This window comes from Zootoca vivipara, chromosome 12 (genome assembly GCF_965207765.1).
Source record: "Zootoca vivipara chromosome 12, rZooViv2.hap1.1, whole genome shotgun sequence".
In the NCBI taxonomy this organism is placed as follows: domain Eukaryota; kingdom Metazoa; phylum Chordata; class Lepidosauria; order Squamata; family Lacertidae; genus Zootoca; species Zootoca vivipara.
The window spans coordinates 18,350,360-18,371,717 of NC_142595.1; the positions used below are offsets into that span (position 1 = coordinate 18,350,360).

The 21,358-nt window shown below is 47.2% G+C and overlaps 1 protein-coding gene across 2 annotated transcripts in view; it reads left to right on the forward strand.

The window, feature by feature from the left end:
• Positions 1 to 21,358, forward strand: part of PPP1R9B (protein phosphatase 1 regulatory subunit 9B) — a 77,484-nt gene that overhangs the window by 39,599 nt on the left and 16,527 nt on the right. For both annotated transcript variants that reach the window (XM_088655677.1, XM_035134348.3), the window contains 5 exons: positions 456 to 588; positions 4,289 to 4,409; positions 11,977 to 12,081; positions 17,393 to 17,528; positions 20,661 to 20,813. In XM_088655677.1, the coding sequence (XP_088511803.1) occupies positions 456 to 588; positions 4,289 to 4,409; positions 11,977 to 12,081; positions 17,393 to 17,528; positions 20,661 to 20,813 (648 nt within the window). The remainder of the gene's footprint in view (positions 1 to 455; positions 589 to 4,288; positions 4,410 to 11,976; positions 12,082 to 17,392; positions 17,529 to 20,660; positions 20,814 to 21,358) is intronic.

Below are 21,358 nucleotides of genomic sequence, written 5' to 3' on the forward strand. Positions count from 1 at the left end.
AACGTTGCAACCTTTGTTCACAAGGGAGTCACTGCAAATGGTTGTGCATGTGAGAATATGTTGTGTTTTGACTCTGACCACATTGGGCGTCTGCCTTACTCAATGCCAGGATGCTCCTTCACCCATTCAAGTGGGAATTTGATCCTAAAACCTAGATATAAAATGCAGGGTGTTGTTGTCTGGAAGTGGGGGGGGGGTGTTAACAGATTTCTGTATTTTAGGCAACCAGGTATATGAGATTCTGCCAGCCTTGTCAGGGCGTCAAACCTTTGCCTTGGTTTGAGGGTACTCATTGCTGAGGGAAGGGCACTCTGCACGTTCTCAGCAACATTAAATAACATGTTCCAGATTGGGCCTTGCCACTGAAAAAAACATTTTCCCGGCTAAGGCTTGGCTCAGATCAGGCCTTGTTCACCTCCCTGGTGCTAATTCATTTCTTTTCTCTCTCTATCCAGGTTTTTAGCACCTATTCCAACGAGGAATATGACCGGCGGAACGAAGATGTCGATCCCATGGCTGCCTCAGCAGAATATGAACTCGAGAAGCGGGTGGAGAGGCTAGACCTCTTTCCCGTGGAACTAGACAAAGGTAATGGAGAAATCTGGTAGAGATGTGAGGTAAAAAAAATGGCTTTCCTGGAGTGGAGAAGGTGGGAGCTTATTTTTTGATTCAGCCAGCTGGGGAATGTGTTGGAAAGTAAGGTGTTTCTTTACATTCGCACACACATCACCTAGGAAGGTCTTTGTCAGAGATTTTCAGCTGAGGGATGGGTGAGCATCTGCCCTGGCCACTAATAATAATAATAATAATAATAATAATAATAATAATAATAATATATTATTTATACCCCGCCCATCTGGCCAGGTTCCCCCAGCCACCCTGGGCGGCTTCCAACAAAATATTTAAATACAGAAATCCATCAAACATTAAAAGCTTCCCTAAACAGGGCTGCCTTAAGATACCTTCTAAAGGTCTGGTAATTGTTGTTCTCTTTGACCTCTGGTGGGAGGGTATTCCACAGGGTGGGTGCCACTACCGAGAAGGCCCTCTGCCTGGTTCCCTGTAACTTGGCTTCTCGTAGCGAGGGAACCGCCAAAAGGCCCTCGGTGCTGGACCTCAGAACGATGGGGGTGGAGACGCTCCTTCAGGTATATAGGAACCGAGGCCGTTTAGGGCTTTAAAGGTCAGCACCAACACTTTGAATTGTGCTCAGAAACATACTGGGAGCCAATGTAGGTCTTTCAGGACCGGTGTTATGTGGTCTCGGCGGCCGCTCCCAGGCACCAGTCTAGCTGCCGCGTTCTGGATTAGTTGTAGTTTCCGGGTCACCTTCAAAGGTAGCCCCACATAGAGCGCATTGCAGTAGTCCAAGCGAGAGATAACTAGAGCATGCACCACTCTGGCGAGACAGTCCACGGGCAGGTAGGGTCTCAGCCTGCGTACCAGATGGAGCTGATAGACAGCTGCCCTGGACACAGAATTGACCTGCGCCTCCATGGACAGCTGTGAGTCCAAAATGATTCCATAGAGCTGGAGCCCCAAAACTAAAATCCTGGTATCTACAGGTGAAACTGCAACGCATCCGACAGTTGGTTTTTTCCCATTTGGGCCTGGATAGCGACAATGGTTTCCTAGCCCCACTGCAAGTGCTCATATCCAGATGATTTTGTTGTCACCTGCCGCTGCCGCTGTGAAGTGGCGCGGCCGTGTTCATTCCACATACATTTAAGCTCTGATTTACTCGGGGACGCTGAGATTATTGTGTTATCACCAGCTACTGCTGCTGAGAAGGGTAGTTTTGCATACATTTACATTCTAATTAAATTGTCCCAGGCGGTGTTTTGCATTCCGTTGTCATTAATGCCAGCCTTTACATTCCCTCACCTTCTTTATTCATTTATTTGTTTAAGGATTTACAAACTGTCTCCCCCCAAAAAGTTATTTCGAAGCAGTGTGTGCGCGAAGGAAATAATTTAAAAAGCAACACAATAGGTAGCAAAAATGTGCATAACCATCTGAAAAGCAGTTCTTTAAAAACACAGGTGCTGTGTGGGATGCAATGTAAAATGGCTGAGTCACTCTTCAGGGAAAGCCATTGTTTAAAAGGGGTGGAGAGAGAGGGAAGTTCTTTGATAGCTGCCTAAGAGTAAAAATGAAAGGAGATCAAGAGCTGATTCCATAGAACTGGTGCCCCCAAACTAAAATCCTGGTATCTACAGGTGAAACTCGGAAAATTAGAATATCGTCGAAAAGTGCATTTATTTCAGTAATGCAACTTACTGTTTTTTTCTTTTTCTTTTAATTTTTACAAATGCTTTCTTTTGGAAATTCCGCAGTAATCCAACAAATAGTAACAATAATACAAAAATAAACATCACTATTACATTTCATTAATTACATTCCATTTATAATTTACCCAGCTAACGACAAATAATTACAATTACAACAAATAAAGGCTTCATATCTTGCTTTGCATGTCATGCATCTATCTCATATATTGGTTTCACCTTTTAAGTTGCGTTACTGAAATAAATGCACTTTTCGACAATATTCTCATTTTCCGAGATTCACCTGTAGTTGATGTCAAGCATATCTAAGCGTATGGGACTCTAAACCGTGTCCAGTCGGGAGGAACACAATTGGCTCCAAGTTGTATAGGGCTCTGAATGCTAAAAGAAAAACCTTGAACTGAGCGCGGTGGCTTAATGGGCAGCTTAGGGGCAGCTTGTGAACTACAGTGGTACCTTGGTTCTCAAAACCAAAGCGTTCCAAAACCAAGGCACGCTTTCCCATAGAAAGTAATGTAAAATGGATCAATCCGTTCCAGACTTTTAAAAACAACCCCCTAAAACAGCAATTTAACGTGAATTTTATTATCTAAGGAGACCATTGATCCAAAAAAAATGAAAGCAATAAACAATGTACTGCAGTCACACAGTCAACCAATCTGTAGCTGAACTGGGTTCCACACAAAACAGAAAGAGAGAGCAACAAAAAAGCAAAATAAATACTGTAGCAAAAACAGACAGACCTCAGCATAACACTCAAAACGGAATTGTGGCAGGGCCGTCTTAAGCACATCTAGCGCCGTGGCGCAAAGGTCCCTCCGGCGCCCCTCCCTTTCCCAAAATTTAGCCTGGGGCGGAGGGCGCTGTTGGGGCTGCCTAACTACGCGCAGCCATGCGAGGCAGCAAAAGCTTCCTCTCCTCCTCTTCTTGCAGAACCAGCGAGACGACTGCCTAGAGTGGCAGCAGGCGCGTGGTGCCACTCTAGGCAGGAGTCTTGCTGGTTCTGCAAGAAGAGGAGGAGAGGAAGCTTTTGCCGCCTCACATGGAACTCTCCTCCTCTTCTTGCAGAACCAGCGAGACTCCTGCCTAGAGTGGCACCACGCGCCTGCTGCCACTCTAGGCAGTCGTCTCGCTGGTTCTGCAAGAAGAGGAGGAGAGGAAGCTTTTGCCGCCTCGCATGGAGCTCCTGGCTGCCGCGCTCAGCCGGACACCAGCCCCTTCGGCGCCTCTGGTGGCCAGGCGCCCTGGCGCATTGCACCACCCAGCCCGGGCCTAGAGCCGGCCCTGAATTGTGACACTCAAATCAGAAGCGCATCACTCAAAACGGAGCACGTTCAGCTTCCGGAAAAAGTTCGCAAACTGGAACACTTACTTCTGAGTTTGCAGCATTTGGGTTCCAAGTTGTTTGAGAACCAAGGCATTTGAGAACCAAGGTAGCACTGTAATGGAGTTATGAAGTTATCTGTTCTTGAGCTAACTAACACCTTGACCATATTGGCCAAACTGTTCCTCTGCAGGAATGATCACAGCTGTGTTAGCAGCAAAGATTTGCCACCTGTATGGGTGTGTGTGTGTCTGTGTTTGTGTTTGCACATAATGTTTCCTCCACCCTACCACCAAGAACGTTAATCCTTAAGACCTGAAGCACTGATACATCAACCGTCCCTAACTTGCACGTCCTGGTTTTCTTCTGCGCTTCTGATTTCATGGGCGATGCTTGTATTTTCTTGCCTGTGGTCCAGGCACATTGCACCGCAATGTGTGCAGAGAAAATTCCACCCGGTTTCCCTGCTATTAGTTTACATTTACATTGTGAAAAGCATTGTGATTGTCTGACTTTGTAGTTCAAATGAGTTTTTTTTATTGACTTATCCTTGTGCTTATTTGTTGCATTTTTTGCAATATGGTCCAGGGCTGTAACTTGCCATGTGACCTAATTCTGGTAACTTTCCTAGAACCTCATGTTCTTAAGAAAATCACCTTTTGCTTTCCCCCTGCAGATTCCGAGGGGCTCGGAATCAGCATCATCGGGATGGGAGCCGGTGCTGATATGGGCCTAGAAAAACTTGGCATCTTTGTCAAGACGGTGACAGAAGGCGGAGCAGCTCACCGAGATGGCAGGTCAGTCTGGTTGGCATTGAACCCACTGCAAACGTGCTACCTTTGACTCACAGAAGGCAGTGCTGGGAGCAGGGGAAAGAAAAACTCTGCTAGCTGCAGTGTGACGTGCATAGCTGCCAAGTACCCCGTTTTCCCCGGGAAATCCCCGTTTTTACTTACCTTTTCCCGGTGGTCCCCGTATCAATTCGTCTCCCATTTTTCTCCGTTATTTTCTCCTGCCGGCGGCCATTTTTTCCTTTCTGATTTGTCCTTGTATGGGCACCAAAAATGGTCGCTGCCGGCGTCAAAAGTCGCATCTACGCATGTCCAGAAGTGCGTAGACACGACTTCCGGTGTCAGCGGCGGCCATTTTGGGTGCGCATAGATGGGCGGAGTGACACCGGAAGTTGTGTCGACGCACTTCCGGTCATGCGTAGAAGCGACTTTTGAAGCCGGCGGCGGCCATTTTTGGTGCCCATAGAAGGGCAAAGCGACACCGGAAGTTACGTCGACGCAACTTCCGGTGTCACACGGCTGCCGGTCCCAGATTCTGCAGTCCGGGACTTGGAAGGTAAGGTGACGTGTCTCTCCTGCGCTTATCAAGTTACCATAGCCAAACATTCCATGCCTCTGGGTCAGTGCTTCCAAAACTTGGGTCTCCAGCTGTTGTTGGACTACAACTCCCATCATCCCTAGCTAGCAGGATCAGTGGGATGGGAATTGTAGTCAGGGCCAGATTACTGAAGGTAATGGGGCCCTTTATGTGTCCAGCTGTCCTTTGTCAACAACAAATTGTCACTGGTGTTTTTTTTTTTGTGTGTGTGTGTGTGTGTTGAATATATGCTATATGGTAATTTATGGACCTAATGGGTATCTAAAGCCATTTGCACATAACAAAATATGTATTTTATCAAAGTAATTGTTGAACTGAAATACAATTAAGAAGAAGTATATTAATAGTGAAATACAATTTTTTTCCTTTCGGTTTTTTTTGGGCCCCCAAGAGAGTGGGGCCCTAAGCTATAGCTTGTTTAGCTTATATGTAAATCCGGCACTGATTGTAGTCCAAAAACAGCTGGAGACCCAAGTTTGGGAAACCCAGCTCTGGGTGAAGGGATACTGGCAAACAACCAAACAGCCTTTTCCCCGGACAGGGACTCAAGGTGGCTTATCAGATAAGAACAACTAAAAACAGAGAAAACAAAGACATTGGGAAAGAAATGGAGAACGCAGGTGGATGATGAGTGCTTATCTGTTTTTGGAAGTGAAACACGGGAGGAGAGGGAGCATTCAGATTATACTCAATGTTCAAACATGTTATGCTCACTGCACAAGAGCCGACAGGTAAAGGTAAAGGGACCGCTGACCATTAGGTCCAGCCGTGACCGACTCTGGGGTTGTGGCGCTCATCTCATGTTATTGGCCAGCGTACAGCTTCCAGGTCATGTGGCCAGCATGACTAAGCCGCTTCTGGTGAACCAGAGCAGCGCACGGAAACACCGTATCTCCATCCGTTCCTTAGCCCTCTGCTCAGAAAATTCCTAACTTTCCTTAGGAACTGGGAACGGACGCAGTAGGGACAACAATCTGCTAAGGAGAGAGGAAGAACAGAGAGGAAAGGCTTCCAGAAGCCGCACCCACATTGTACATATGAAGCACCTTTAAAGCACATTGTTGTTGTCCCCCTGCAAAGAATACTGGGAACTGTAGTTTGGCCCTTCGCCAAGCTACAATTCCCAGTTCTCCTATTCCTAGGATTCTTTGGGGAAAGCAACTTGCTTTAAATGTATGTTGTTTTGATGTGACACGAGTCTCTTCCTTCACCATCTTGTGTGCGTGTGTATATGACTGCGGTTTTTCTGTTCCCTCCAACTTTCTTGGCTCGTTCATGGGAGAGCAAACAGAATTCTCAGCAGGCAAAAAATTTCACATGGCGGCGATGCTCTCGTGCAGCGAGTGTTAGTTTGCGGCCAGGCTCTCAGAGTCTTTCATCGTGATCCTAAGCACCGAGTTGAAGGGGAGTTTACTGAGTTACTGACTTCATTCCCTTATAAATGTGTTGAGGGCTGCATGTTTGTTTCAATAAGAAATAAATAAAAGAGATGGAATGTTTTTGTGGAAGGCAGGGTTATTTAACCAACTGCTTTCCCGGTTTCATAACAGACCCAAATAATATCATAAAACAATGATATGGCGAAGCAACAATTCTCGTACTGTTCTGCAATGAAGAGCCAACCTTTTCCCCCTGAGCAAATTTTTAAGGTGGCAGAAAGCATGCTCTGTTGCAGTAGCATCTTATCCATTGTTGACAGTTTTCTGGAAGGTGTGGTGTGCATCAGAGGAAGGAGGGCACGAGGAATGGGCAATCCATAACCCTTCACCTGCCCATTGCTTTTCTCTTAAACTGCACCCCCTGCCTTCATTTTTAATTTCCCCCTTCCAAAAGTGCTTTGGAAAGAAGAATGGGTTTGGGTGGCTTTGTTATACGTGACCACAACGTAGCAGAGATTCTTGATCTCAATACGGTATGTCACAACTAGGGGAACACTTATTGAAATAACAGTTTGGTCATGTCCTATGATTTATAATTTTGTTTACCCAGTGAAAATTGAAAAGGCATGTTTCTGATTAATCAGTAGCACCTCCTGAGCAGTGTAACCTGCTTTGGTCTAGCTTTGAACCCTGAAAACATTGTCATATTAGAGGAAGTTAAATTGTACACACCTTACTGTGCTATTTTTTAATTGCTGGGATTACACCTGCCATTGCAGGATTCACTCTCTGCGCAAAATAGTTTGAGCTGAAATCACCGCTGGAAGATCTGTAGTATGAAAAGAGCAATTAAAACCTTGAAGACTGTGGCCTTGTAGAAGGAATAAAGAATCCCATGGGTTGACAGCAATGAGATAATGAGTTATGGCATTTGTGATGTGTTCCATGTTTGAGTAATCACAAGGTGTAAGATTTGATATTATAGAAAGGTAGTTACGTGGATATTTATTTATTTTCATTTTATTCATTCATTTCATAAAATTTATGCACTGCTTGGTTGTAAAGAACCTCAAAGCGGTTAACAATAAAATCAAGAAAAAAATCATGACTGTACTTTTAAAACATACAAAAGTTAAAATATTAAAGCAGATTAAAATCACCTCAGCTCTGAAATAAACAAGGAGCATTGTAAATTATTGCTGCCTTTCTAGATCAGCCCAACACTTCCAAAGGGAGCCTGTCATATGCTCCAGGTCTCCGTCAAGCAATGAGAAGGTCATCCAATTTCCGCTGTTTATACCCATCAGCTGTTAATCAGAGGCATAACACCATTACTGAACACAAGGGGCCCGTTTCCCTGTGATATCTGTTGTTCGCCACTAGAACGCATCTAGTAGCTAGTCATTGCGCACAGTGGCGGAGGAAGCCGCTGTGTCACCCGGGGCAGCAAATTGCCGTGCACCGGGGGGCGGGGCGTCTTTCGTAGTGCGCATGTGTCACTACGTAATGGTGCATGCGTCGCTCCATAACGAAGCTGCGCATGCGCACTACATAGAGGGGGATCGTGCACCTCCCCCCAACTTCAAAACCATGCCTCCAGCCTCCAGGCTGGAGCTGGAGGCGTGGTTTTGGAGGCACGGGGGGCGCGATCCCCTCTACGTAGCATGCATGTGCAGCATCACACTGTGCATGCGTGCTACATAGAGGGGGATTGCACCCCCCCGACTCGGTGCGCCACACCGAGCGGGCTTTTTACCGGGAGGCTGGAGGCTCAGCTTGGGAGTCGCAGGATGGGGCTCCGACTGACACCCTCCCCCCCCCCGAGTGGGACCTGGGGCGGACCGCCCCTATCGCCCCCCTTGTAACGCCCCTGATTGTGCACCTTGTAGCAGAGAGGTCCGCAGGCTTAGCTGTGTGAAGAACTTCTTCCTGTTCTGAGCTCAGGACCCGCTGCCAAGGGATGGGATTGGGTGACCTTGAGTTCTAGAACTGCGCGAGAAAAGGTTCCTCAAATCATTTTGGATATTTCCTTCATGCCTTTCGCCCTCCTCTGCCCCCATCCCCTCCTCCACTTGGCTTGTTTTCATAAACCAACTAAAAAACCAATAACCCGAGGGACCACGAGAACGAGGAATTGTGATGAAGGGGCAAAGGGCAATCAGAGGTGCAAAAGGGGCAGAGATGAGCAGGGCCTTCCATCAGTGGCACACTGCATTTCTCTGCAAGGCTCAGAGGAAGGACTCCACCACACTCCTTGGCAGCAAGTTCCACTGTCGAACAGCTCTTACTGTCAGGAAATTCTTCCTAATGTTTAGGTGGAATCTCATTTCTTGTAGCTTGAATCCATTGCTCCATGTCCGCTTCTCTGGAGCAGCAGAAAACAACAAAGTGCCTGGGACAGGGCACTTCATCTATTCTCCACCAGCCTCCTCACTTGCCTGCGTGTGATTTCTTGTCACCTGCGGCTATTGGCTTAAATGCAAGGCTGATTAAGCAAAATTCAAAACAAAGCGGACCCTGTCAGGTCCCAGTGCAGTCGCAAAGCAGGCGGAGCATGCTGGCGTGTCTTTCTGTAGTGCTCCAGTATATGACAAACAAACGATTCCCTCCTCCTGCAAAATGTTTCAGTCGTCTGCTCTCAGATTCTTTTAAGGGGTGGTCAGGCCTTTTCACTGGCGAATCGATCCTCTGGATCTCTCTCAATTCTGTCCTGCAGAGAGAAGAGCGCTGTTGCGCTTGTGTCCTGGGCTTGCAGGCTTCCCCACAGACATCTGGTTGGCCACTCTGAGAACAGGATGCTGGGCTAGATGGGACTTTGGTCTGGCCCAGCGGGGCTCATCTTCTCGTGTCCTTGGCCCGGCAAGGGCAATCCGCATGCGGAACTCGAACACGCAGCCCATCCGGCAGGCTTGAAATACCATCCCCTCTGGCAGCGATTTTTTCTGCAGCGATTCGCTGCACGATCCAAGTTTGCAACAGAGAACTTGGTTGCACAGTCCATCCTGACATCACATATGGCACGAGACTCTAAATCTCCGGGTCATGAGTTCGAGCCCCACGTTGGGCAAAAGATTCCCGCATTGAAAGAGGTTGGACTAGATGACCGTCGTGGTACCAGATCTGCAGTGCTATGTTTATATGGGTCAGGAGGGCACGGTTTGGGGAAAACAGCTTCATGAGCCAAATTTGGGCTGGAGGTTCCCTACTCCTACTTTGTTGTTGTTGTTTAGTCATTTAGTTGTGTCCGACTCTTTGTGACCCCATGGACCAGAGTACGCCAGGCACTCCTGTCTTCCACTGCCTCCCGCAGTTTGGTCAAACTCATGTTCGTAGCTTCGAGAACACTGTCCAACCATCTCGTCCTCTGTCGTCCCCTTCTCCTTGTGCCCTCCATCTTTCCCAACATCAGGGTCTTTTCCAGGGAGTCTTCTCTTCTCATGAGGTGGCCAAAGTATTGGAGCCTCAGCTTCACGATCTGTCCTTCCAGGGAGCACTCAGGGCTGATTTCCTTCAGAATGGATAGGTTTGATCTTCTTGCAGTCCATGGGACTCTCAAGAGTCTCCTCCAGCACCATAATTCAAAAGCATCAATTCTTCGGCGATCAGCCTTCTTTATGGTCCAGCTCTCACTTCCATACATCACTACTGGGAAAACCATAGCTTTAACTATATGGACCTTTGTTGGCAAGGTGATGTCTCTGCTTTTTAAGATGCTGTCTAGGTTTGTCATTGCTTTTCTCCCAAGATGCAGGCGTCTTTTAATTTCGTGACTGCTGTCACCATCTGCAGTGATCAAGGAGCCCAAGAAAGTAAAATCTCTCACTGCCTCCATTTCTTCCCCTTCTATTTGCCAGGAGGTGATGGGACCAGTGGCCCCATCCTGCTCCTGCTATATTCGGTTAACCTAATTGGAACGGGCTTTTAGGGGCTGAGGTTGAAATGCTTCAGGGCTGGCAGGCTTTTCATTGATTGCTCGCTCCAGGTTTTTAAGCAGTATTTGAGCGTTTTTAATGTGCCGTTCCCCATCGTGAAGTTTTGTCAAGGGACAGAAGCTGAAATAAATATATACAACACAGAATGCTACAATAGAATCCTTAACCAGCCCGTACCCATCCCAGGCCACCAATTTAAATCAAGAAGCAACCACTGTCTCTTTGCTGCAACTGAACGCCTTAATGCTCCCTGTGCGTTTTCTCACAGAATTGAAATGGGGGTGGGGGGAATGAAGGGGTGGTTGGGGGGGGGAGAGGAGAAGCAAGTCTGGTGCTAAATGCCAGCCGGGCTGCCGCTCGCTGCCATAGCAACAAACATGGCTGCCTGCCCAGTTCCAGGGGCACCAGTGAAATATAAACAGGGGTATTCATGGGAGAACACTTGGTAAGATTACAGAAACCGCTCACCAAGTCGCATCTGGCAAAGGATCTCTTGCATGCTCCAGATGTTGTTGTTATTGCTTTTTTTTTTTTAACCTCTGGTCAAACAATGTGTGGACGCCACCTGCTCTCTTTTCAATTCAATTCAATTCAACACCTTTATTGGCATATATATAAAATATAAAAACAAGAACAAAACATATAGGTCATTAGTATAAATAGTAACTCTACATCATACAGAAATAATGGAGGTGCTCTCTTTTAAAACTGACCTGCCTGGGTTTTCTTTTCTACCTGCTCATCTGCTGGTTTTTTTTTCCTTCTCCGTTTAATCTTGGGAAAAAGTAGTGTTTCTGTTTCCCCGTGGAAATTATTTGTTGAGGCCTATGCAGGCTCATCCAGGACCACCACCACCCCCCCCTAACAAGAGTGGCCTGGTGGTGGCAATTCTGACTTCGCATTGTGAGCTGTAGTGGCATGAATGCAAAGAACGAGAGAAATGTCCTTTCTCAGTGCCTTAAAGTCACATAGAGAGAGAGAGAGAGAGCTGTGTATGGGGATTGGTGTGTGTGTGTGTGTGTGTGTGTGTGTGTGTGTTATAGTTTTAAAAATGTTGGTTTTGAACAGAGAAGACCAAATATTACCTTGGGCAAGTCATGCCACTCTGTTGCATTCTAACCTACTGGCAACTAAGTAAGAGCTCTTTATATACAGGAAAGTGTTAAAGAACTGATTGATTAAAAATAACCAGAGTATTGCAGATGGAGTTTTTTTAAAAAACAACAACACGTCTTCCATTTTCTCCACAAATGAGAATGTGGCCAACTTCCACAATGCTCACTGGGTTTTAAAAATACAGTGGTACCTCGGGTTTCGAACGTCTCCGTTGACGAACGTTTCGCCGAAAACCCGGATGTAAATGCTTCCATTTTCGAACGCGACTCGGGAGCCGAACGGCTTCCGCTGCGTGTTTTTTCAATTTTCTCAATCGAATTTGCAGACAGCCCTTTGAGCCTCGGTTTCCGAACGTTTTGCAACCCGAACGGTCTTCCGGAACGGATTGCGTTCGAGAACCGAGGTACCGCTCTATATGCAAGTTTGGCACAGGTGTGCTTTCCGATAGTTAAAGAATGCAGAAGGCCTCTTCTTTGGCTTTGCACACATATATATTGCAACTGAATGGTCAGTCCCCTTCTAACTGTCTCCATCCTTTTCTTCCTCAGGATCCAGGTAAACGACCTTATCGTCGAGGTGGATGGCACCAGCCTGGTGGGTGTGACCCAAAGCTTTGCTGCCTCCGTGCTGAGGAATACCAAGGGTAGAGTCCGGTAGGGGAACGGTGTGCACCCCAGTTTTGTGATGGGAATTTGTTTTGTTTGTCTGTCGGGGGGAGGGGGGACAAATATAGAGAAGATCGGAAGTATTGCCTCAGAGAGAGCTCCCTGATGCATCGTGGGAAAATGTTCTCGGAGCAGTCATTTTGTTTGCTGTGAAATGGTTGTGGGTGTGAGATGGCAGCTGAAAGGTTTTCCTAGCAGCCGTGGAACTGCTTCTTCTGCTTATAGGGTTGCCAGACTCAATAGTGGACAGGGACTTCTGTGCCTTTAATTGCCCTGCTCTCTTTTAAGTCTGGACACCTTAAAGAGAAACCAGCAGACCCTTTGTTTAATTTCCAAGCAAAGGGTCTGCTGGTTTCTCTTTAAGGTTTCCAGACTCAAAAGAGAGCAGGGCAATTAAAGGCACAGGAGTCCTGTCCACTATTGAGTCTGGCAACCCTATCTGCTTATTTATGTCGAGTTGGGCAGATATAGCCTTGGTGAGTTCATTACATCAAGGGGCTACCTTCTTAATGGTCCTTTGGAGATATTTATTGCTCCCAATTGAAGTTGGTAGACTACTCTGTGTGCCAAGCAACAGCAACAGAAATGCACAGGAATGGATTTAAAAAACCAAATAAAGCAGGCAAGGTTAGAAGCTCCCTTTCATTGAAGTGCTTTCAGCTAATCATGCCAAAAAGTATAAATATAAAAGAACCTAGATGATGATGACATCCCCCCCCCCCCGGCAGAGTTCACATCTTTTCTTTTTCTCCTTTTCTCTTTCTGAGTTTCTAAATGCCTTCTTCCAGACACAAGTGCAACAGAGGGAGGCTTTTCCTGTTAAATTGCTACCTGTCAGTTAGCTGCTGTTGTCCTCGTTGTTGTTTTTAAGGCACTAAAATGTAGCTTGAAGGCTTCCTTTTGTTGCTGTGGCATTTTGCAAGCAGAGAACAAGCTACGCAGGGATAAAAACAGAGGAAGAGGCAGGGGCAGCTGTGTCTTTAAGTCTGTGATGCACAGAAGTTCAACTGGTTTGGCTTTCCCCCATAATGGCTATATGGTGGGAGACAGCCAGAACCTTTGGAATTTCTGCTTATCATGCTGTCTTTTGAAGGTAGATTCCTTTTAGATGAATTTTCCAAAGCATATTCTCAGTGCGTACTTGTACCTGCATGTAAAAAGCCTACTTCAGTTCTGATAGGCGGCAGGTTTCAAATCTGCATCTCAACCTCTTGAAAGTTCTGGTTCAACACTCCTCATTTCATTTCCTGGTCAAGTGGGCGCTCCTCCCTTTCGCTGTTCCTTCCAGGTCTGAGTGCCCAATTCGTATCTCCTTTTTCCTGCCTCTCTGGCAAATCTCCCCCAACCTCAACAGAAAGTTAAATGCTGCCTTGTGTTCTGCCAATTTTATAGCGTTATTTGAAGAGCCAGGGGGCACCGAGACTCTGAATCACTTGATCTTTATAAACTCTTGTGTTTTAAGAGGACACGTACTGGCTAGATTTGCACATCGCAACACAGTGAGTGAGGATTTCGGACCCTCCAAGTGTCACTATTTTCCAGGGACAGTCCCAGATTTACAGAAGCCGCCCCAGTTTCTGATCTGATCCCAGAATGTCCCGCTTTTCCTTAGGACATCCCTATTTTCATCAGAGAAATGTTGAAGAGGACATCTCTATTTTCATCAGAGAAATGTTGGAGGTTACGGAATAGGAAGTCTCTATTTCCCCCGGGAAAATGTTGGAGGGTATGGGATTTCTGACTTCACTGAAAAAGCACGCAGGCCATTGGCTTCAACTTCACTTCTCCCTTCGCGCAAAGAGGGCTGGTGCGAACCCACGATCCTAGTTTGTTACCCTCCCCCCCCCAACAAGCCAATATTGTAATACAGGGTTTTAAATTTAGCCTATAAAGTCTGGCTGGATTGGGACCAGCAGATCGCGACCCTGCATCCATACATCACGTAAAGCTAGCCCCTTTGAATCATAGAATCATAGAGCTGGAAGAGACCACAAGGGCCATCCAGTCCAACCCCCTGCCAAGCAGGAAACACCATCAACGCATTCTTGACATATGGCTGTCAAGCCTCTGCTTAAAGACCTCCAAAGAAGGAGACTCCACCACACTTCTTGGCAGCAAATTCCACTGCCGAACAGCTCTTACTGTCAGGAAGTTCTTCCTTATGTTTAGGTGGAATCTTCTTTCTTGTAGTTTGAATCCATTGCTCCGTGTCCGCAATGGATTAACCCTTTGGGTTAATCGCATGAACTAGCACACCGTTCTTTTGCAGTAAACCTCGACATGGGATCCCATGACGTGAGATTGGCAGGTTTTTTTTTTAACTTCTCTACTGCTGCCCCTCACACTCGCCACCAACTCGGCGTTTCGCCGTCGAAACCCCCAAATTCTAACCCTGCCATCAAGCGAGGAAAAGGGGGGGGAGAGAAAAGAAAGCGAGGTTAGCACTGCGTTAGCACAGCAACGAAAGGGACCCACTAACCCTCCTTGCTTGGCCTGTTTTTCATCCCACCCAGTTATTCGTATATCTCTATTTCCACTGCTCTTGCCCAGCAGGGCCCAGAGAACTGCAACCGGAAGGGAGTCTGCGAATAGGCCTTTGGCTTCCTAGGAAGTAGGCAGTTGTTGGCAGCATTGCCCAGTCTGCATTCGGTTCCATTTTAAAGTGGGGAGCAGTGCCCATGGGGCCCCAGAATGCGCCCCGATGCACCACGGGAAAGTGTCCAATGTCATGCCTGTTTTATTATTTCCTACGAAACGAAACAAGGGTTTGGTTCAATTGAAATGTGTATATGTGTGAGGGAGGGAGACCATAGGGCTGTGGGCTGTTGAATTATCCTGTCAGCTGCGGTTCTTCTGTTTTCGTCCTTTCATCTATATGGCTGCCTCTGTGCCCCCCCCCCCCATTTTTTTCTCTCTCTTTTAAATCTCACCAGAGGCATTTGGCCTGACTTTTCCTGGCAGCATTAAGAATGAGAGGCTTGGCCCCATCCCAGGATCCTTGAGTCGGTGGTTTTTGAAAGAATGAAAACCTCTCTCACACTTGCTCTGTGTCACACACACACACACACACACACACACACACACACACACACACACAGGAACATATGGGCACTCCCTGGTTCCTTCAACAAAAAGGGCAGGGCAGTATATGGATGGGGGGGGTCACACCTAGAACCTAACCCATTCCTCCGAGACTCGAGTGCTGATCGGTTCCCAAGCGACGGGAACCTCAACTACGAGAATGTGTTGCTAGGCAACTAGTTTCCTCCATACTCCACAGGCACCATTCTGCCTTTCCAGATAGAAAGGCCCTGTTAACCAGTTAAAGGTTTTGGTAATCCATTTAACTGGTGCTCCGGCCCCTTTTTAAAAAATCACTGCTAAAAAAACACACACACACACCCCACACGCGCACACCCCTTGACACTGTGCCGCGTGAACTCAGGATGCACAAACACAAGAACCGCCCCTAAATGTCACTTTCGGGAAACAAGAGTTAGCAAACCTTCCAGAAAATAAGACGTTCTCACTGATGTTGAATAGAATGTCCTCCCCCCCCCCCCCCCAGGGCATTCCGGTGGAATGCGAGTTGTGTCAGGAAGTCACTTCCCCTCAACTAGAAGCCCTAGCCCTGATCCCATTTGGGAGTGGGCAACTGGATGTAGTAGCTGCCCATTTGGGAAAGAAACGTACTCTGCGCATGCTCAGGGGCACTCGTCTTTATACTTTTCACATCACAACCAGTTTCTGAGCCTTGTCATTGAGCATCGCTTGCAGACACGGGCTGTGGCGGGCCCCAGGCTAAGACTAGGCCCCTGAAATCTGTATGGCTTTCTGGATCCATGGGACATAGAACCACAGCCTCCTTGATTAGTTGATTGCAACAACTCTCCTCCCCCCCAGCCTAAAAACAATGGGTAGCAACTTGTCAAATATTCGGGACATAGCTGCCAAGTCTCCCGTTTTTTGCAGGAAACCCCCGGATTTTAATCCGTTTCCTGCTGTTCTCCTAAATGGAAAAAAATCCCGGAAACCCCACGGATTTCCTACCTGCCAGAGACTCCATTTTGGGTGCTGGCGCCGCCCGATTTCCAGTGCCCAGACATGGGTAGCGCGGCACCGGAAGTCGCTTATAGGCATGTCCGGACATGCGTAGAAGCGACTTCCGGTGCCGCACCGCTGCTGATCCCGCATTTTTAAGTGGGAGACTTGGCAGCTATGATTGGCGGTCCCAATAGATACAATAAGAAAGATTTGTTTATTTTCTATACTGCTCTTAATTTTAAAAAAAAACCCAAAGCAGAAGATCTGTCTAGACTAGCATGGGTAGGCAAACTAAGGCCCGGGGGCTGGATCCGGCCCAATCGCCTTCTAAATCTGGCCCGCTGACGGTCCGGGAATCAGTGTGTTTTTACATGAGTAGAATGTGTCCTTTTATTTAAAATGCATCTCTGGGTTATTTATGGGGCCTGCCTGGTGTTTTTTTTTTTTTTACATGAGTAGAATGTGTGCTTTTATTTAAAATGCATCTCTGGGTTATTTGTGGGGCATAGGAATTTGTTCATTCCCCCCCCCCAAAAAAGAAATTAAGGTCTGCACAAGGTCTGAGGGACAGTGGACCGGCCCCCTGCTGAAAAAGTTTGCGGACCCCTGGTCTAGAGGACTGTGGCAGTGGGACTCCCAATTGTTAGTGAATCAGTGGCTATGGTTGGAGGGTTTTTTAACCCTTTAGCATGATTTAATCAACCAAAATCCCACACACCCAAAAGTGCCATAAGTCCTGCTGTGGGAGAAAGACAGGTACAATACAATATCTATATTCCCTCCCCTGCTGTAACTTAGGTGGTGGAAGAGTTAGATGAGGGAAAACAGGGAGGAGGAAGAGTTTAACCTCCCCTCCCTCATCAGCAGCACTCTCCCGATCAAAATCAGGGAGCGCTGGCAATTGTTTTTAAGTTTAAAAATGCCAAAATATCTAATCACAGATTCCCCCACAGCGCAGCTATTTTATCCCTCAAAAATGGTGGTGGAGAAGGCCTTCCACTTAGTGGGATTATGGGACTTCGGTGCTCATGCTTGCCTCCTTGTCCTCTGTGCGTGACCGAAGAACTGACTGTAGAAAATAAGCAAATCCGTGCCAGCTCAGAAACTGACTGTCCTGGGGTCTTTTTGAGCCCAGTGCATATATATGTGTGTGTATATATATATAGCCTGACCGCATAACTCCTGGTGTGTTGACCCACTTCTTTGAGATCCATACTCTTATTCCCTCTCTCCCACCTCTTTTCGTTTCCCTTAGGTTCCTGATTGGGAGGGAGAAGCCGGGCGAGCAGAGCGAGGTGGCTCAACTCATCCAACAGACGCTGGAGCAGGAACGATGGCAGCGGGAAATGATGGAGCAGAGGTATACCCAGTACACGGAGGAGGACGAAGAAGTAAGTGGCACGGGCTTCTCTCAGCCTGTTGGGGAGAGGACGAAAAGGACGTGGCTTCCCGATTCCCCTCCTCGTTCCTCTTGTCAGCGCTCTGAACATAAAGGAGAGCCAGAGGAAGTTGTGGTTCCCTTGCTTACTCTTTGTGATGGTCTCCCAGAGGCTACGTTTTTGGCTGAAACCGAGGCCTACTCCGGACAAATTCTTTTCATTGTGCGTTCCTGGCAGTTTGCGCTGTTATTGGGGCGGCCCTGCACAGTCCTACTTTCAGTACTGCTCTGTGCCTGGCAGAAGGTTTTGGCACAGTCGTGCAGCTTCCTTTCCGACCGGCGCATATCCTGTCACTTTCCATACCACAGGTGTTCCGAGGGGGCTTTTTTCGTTTGGTCCCGACTTCTGTCGCTCTGTAGCCTCTTCAAACAGCAGCAATGTGGCTGCACTGGGGGAGCAGAGCAGGACAACTAAGAAAGCAGGGTGGCCCAGCATAAGTCTGCCACAAATGCACTATTATCTCGTTGTGAAACGAGAAATAAAAACCCACAAAATGCCAGTCAGGAGGGGCCCTGAGTAAAGAAACGGAACAAATTGATAGCATCAAGCCTTGCCTACCTTTTCGCACACAATTGGAGCCCTTCTTAAGTTTCTAGTCCTTCTTTAAAGCTCTCTGCTGTCTCCTCCTTCATCTCCCCTTCCATGCCTTCTTCATGCCTCTCCCTTCCCATCCCTCTGCCCTGTTGCTCCTTGTGCCTGGAAGAGCAGCCTTCCATCCCTGTCCTATTCTTCTAGCCACTTCCCTCTGCCGTCTCTTTCTCACCCTCTCTCTGTCTCTCCCCCTCCCCAATTTTTTTGTAAGCTGACTGCCAAAAGTCCCCTTTGTCCCTTCTTCCACTCATATTCCCAGGCCTCTTGTCATGCTTGCTACCCATGTCCGAAACCAGTCTTTGGAAGAAAAAATAATCAGATTCCCGTGTGCCATCCATAAATGTAAGCTTTGGTTTCTTTTAAAGTGGTAGCTGAGAGTTATGCTTGTCTCCAGCTGAATGACGCTTGTCATACTAGCTGAAAGGTTTGCAACCATCTCTGCCAGTCTCTGTCCTAAGCATATGCGGCGCTGGGGTGCAAAGATCTGCCCGGCACCCCCCCCCCAGGTTCCCCAGTCCCAGGCACGCAGGAGGGCGGAGTCGGCCAACCGCCTCAGCGTCTCGCTGGCTTGGTCGCCCCTGAACTCGCGGCACAGAGTCGCCCGCAGCAGAAGAGCCCACCGTGGTGCTCTGACCGACGGGCAGGTTCTTCCCCGGACTCAACTTTCGGGCCCCGGACTCTCGGCCGGGTGCCCCTGAGAGCCCGGGTGCCCTGCACCACTAGCGCCTATGGGTAAGACGGCCCTGCTGCCAGTCATCACAAAATTCTGTAGCACATTACAGTTCAGATTGCTTGCTGTAAGTCCTAGGTCAGCATGAGGTTAACTGTCTCGGGGTAAGCAAACCGAAGTGCTTTCTGCTTTTGACAATACATGCTAACGGAAGGCAGGTCTGTCATTGGCTATTGACCATGAGAGCTAAGAATGGAACCTCCATTTCCAACAGCATGATACCTGCTAGGTACAAACAATATAGAGAATGGGTTTCTCCCTTGAACCAACCTGTTGGAAGTTACATGGAGATCCCTGGCTGGCCACGGTTGGAGGGCAAGGGAACAATCAGCCTGCTTTCTTGTATCAGGACATTGAATACGCCTGCTATGTTTGTGTGTATGGTTTCAGACATTCTCTCGATGCTGGGAGAGAGGAAGTACAAGCAAGCTCCACTTGCTGTTTTTACATGGTAACATTTGAAAAGAGAGTGGCTTTGGGAAGATATGCAAGTCCCCCGGGGTGGAATTAGCTTGTGCATTTCCTCCACACATCCCTTTTTGGTATTACTCAAGCCATTTTTAAAAAGTCTATTTATTTAATCATTTCTTCAACACAAACAACAACTGCAAAAAACACATACAACAAAAACCACCACAACAACACACTTTGACATTTCAGATTTAAGCATGTTAATATATACCTATGACCCCACCCCTTTAACAATATATTCCCACCTCTCTCTCCTTCCCCTACTACTATCTGCCTTATCGCTTAAATATTCGTTCCAGATTTCTTCATAAGTATTACTCGAGCCATGTGAAAACTGAAAGCACTCACTTTTACGTCTCTCTCTCTCTCTCTGTTAAGTTTCCAGATGCATAGCTGTGTAAAGTCTGTTTTGCAGCAAAAACACCAAAGAATATTTGTGGTGCCTTAAAGACTCAACTGGGCGCAGGTGGCGCTGTGGGTTAAACCACAGAGTCTAGGGCTTGCCGATCAGAAGGTCGGCGGTTGGAATCCCTGCGACGGGGTGAGCTCCCGTTGCTCGGTCCCAGCTCCTGCCAACCTAGCAGTTCGAAAGCACGTCAAAATGCAAGTAGATAAATAGGAACCGCTACAGCGGGAAGGAAAACGGCGTTTCCATGTGCTGCTCTGGTTTGCCAGAAGCGGCTTTGTCATGCTGGCCACATGACCTGGAAGCTATACGCCGGCTCCCTCGGCCAATAATGCGAGATAAACGCACAACCCCAGAGACATTCGCGACTGGACCCAATGATCAGGGGTCCCTTTACCTTTACAGGAGGGGAGAGTGATCTTCTACTCAGGCCTCACATCCGGGCTTCCCCACAGGCATCTGGGTGGCTACTGTCAGAGCAGGATGCTGGCGTGGATGGGCCATCGGCCTGATCCAGCAGGCTGTTCTTATGTTCTTTGGCCTTCTGGCATCAGCTTTGTCGTGCTGGCCACATGACCTGGAAGCTGTACGCCGGCTCCCTTGGCCAATAATGCGAGATGAGCGCCGCAACCCCAGAGTCGGTCACGACTGGACCTAATGGTCAGGGGTCCCTTTACCTTTAAAGACTCAAGTAGTGCATTATGGCACGAGTTTTCATAGACTGTAGTCCAATCAGAAGAATAGGCTCAAATCTGGCATCAGAAGTGGCAAGGCTTAACGGCATTGCTGATGTGGGATTTTTAAGGTTCCACAAGACCTTTTGCTGTTTTTCCATCTTCCTGGGTCCCAGGGTGCTATAAAAGCTTGCCTGTTTTGCAATTTGCAGACGGGTGAATACGCCACAGACGAAGATGAGGAGATGAGTCCCATGTTCCCCAGCAGCGAGATGGCCATTGAGGTCTTTGAGCTGGCTGAAAATGAAGACATGCTGTCTCCAGTTGAGATGGACCCGGAAAAGCTGGTGCATAAATTTAAGGAGGTAAGTAAAGGCCTAAACAACAAGGATAAGGAACCCCTAAGCTTTTAAATGTTTTTTCCCCCAAATAATATTCATTGATTTTCAAACATTACAAATTACAAAAATTCACAAAAACAAAAACAAAAAAACATAAAAAAGAAAAACATATCAATTCTAACGTTTTAATTAACATTGTAGACTTCCTCGATTCCCCTCGCACTGGGTCCATTTTTAACTCCAAATTAAGCAATTTTCATTTATTATCTTAAATCATTCTAACACATTTTTTCGTTATCTCACAACTATTTCTATTTTTAAAAGCATAGACTATCTTCCACCCATAATTCATCTTATGAATTATCTAATCTAAATTTATTTTCCCATCCATCTATCCTCTATTTCTCCCCTTAGCCTCAAATTTATACCCAATTTTCCCCCCCATACATTCAAACGTTATTTCTTTTATCATAATAACATTTAAACACTTAAATCTAATTCAGCCTTGGACTCAGGGTCTCCCAGATGAATCAGCCAGTTCCATAGGTCATTCCTCCCAGTACGTTTCT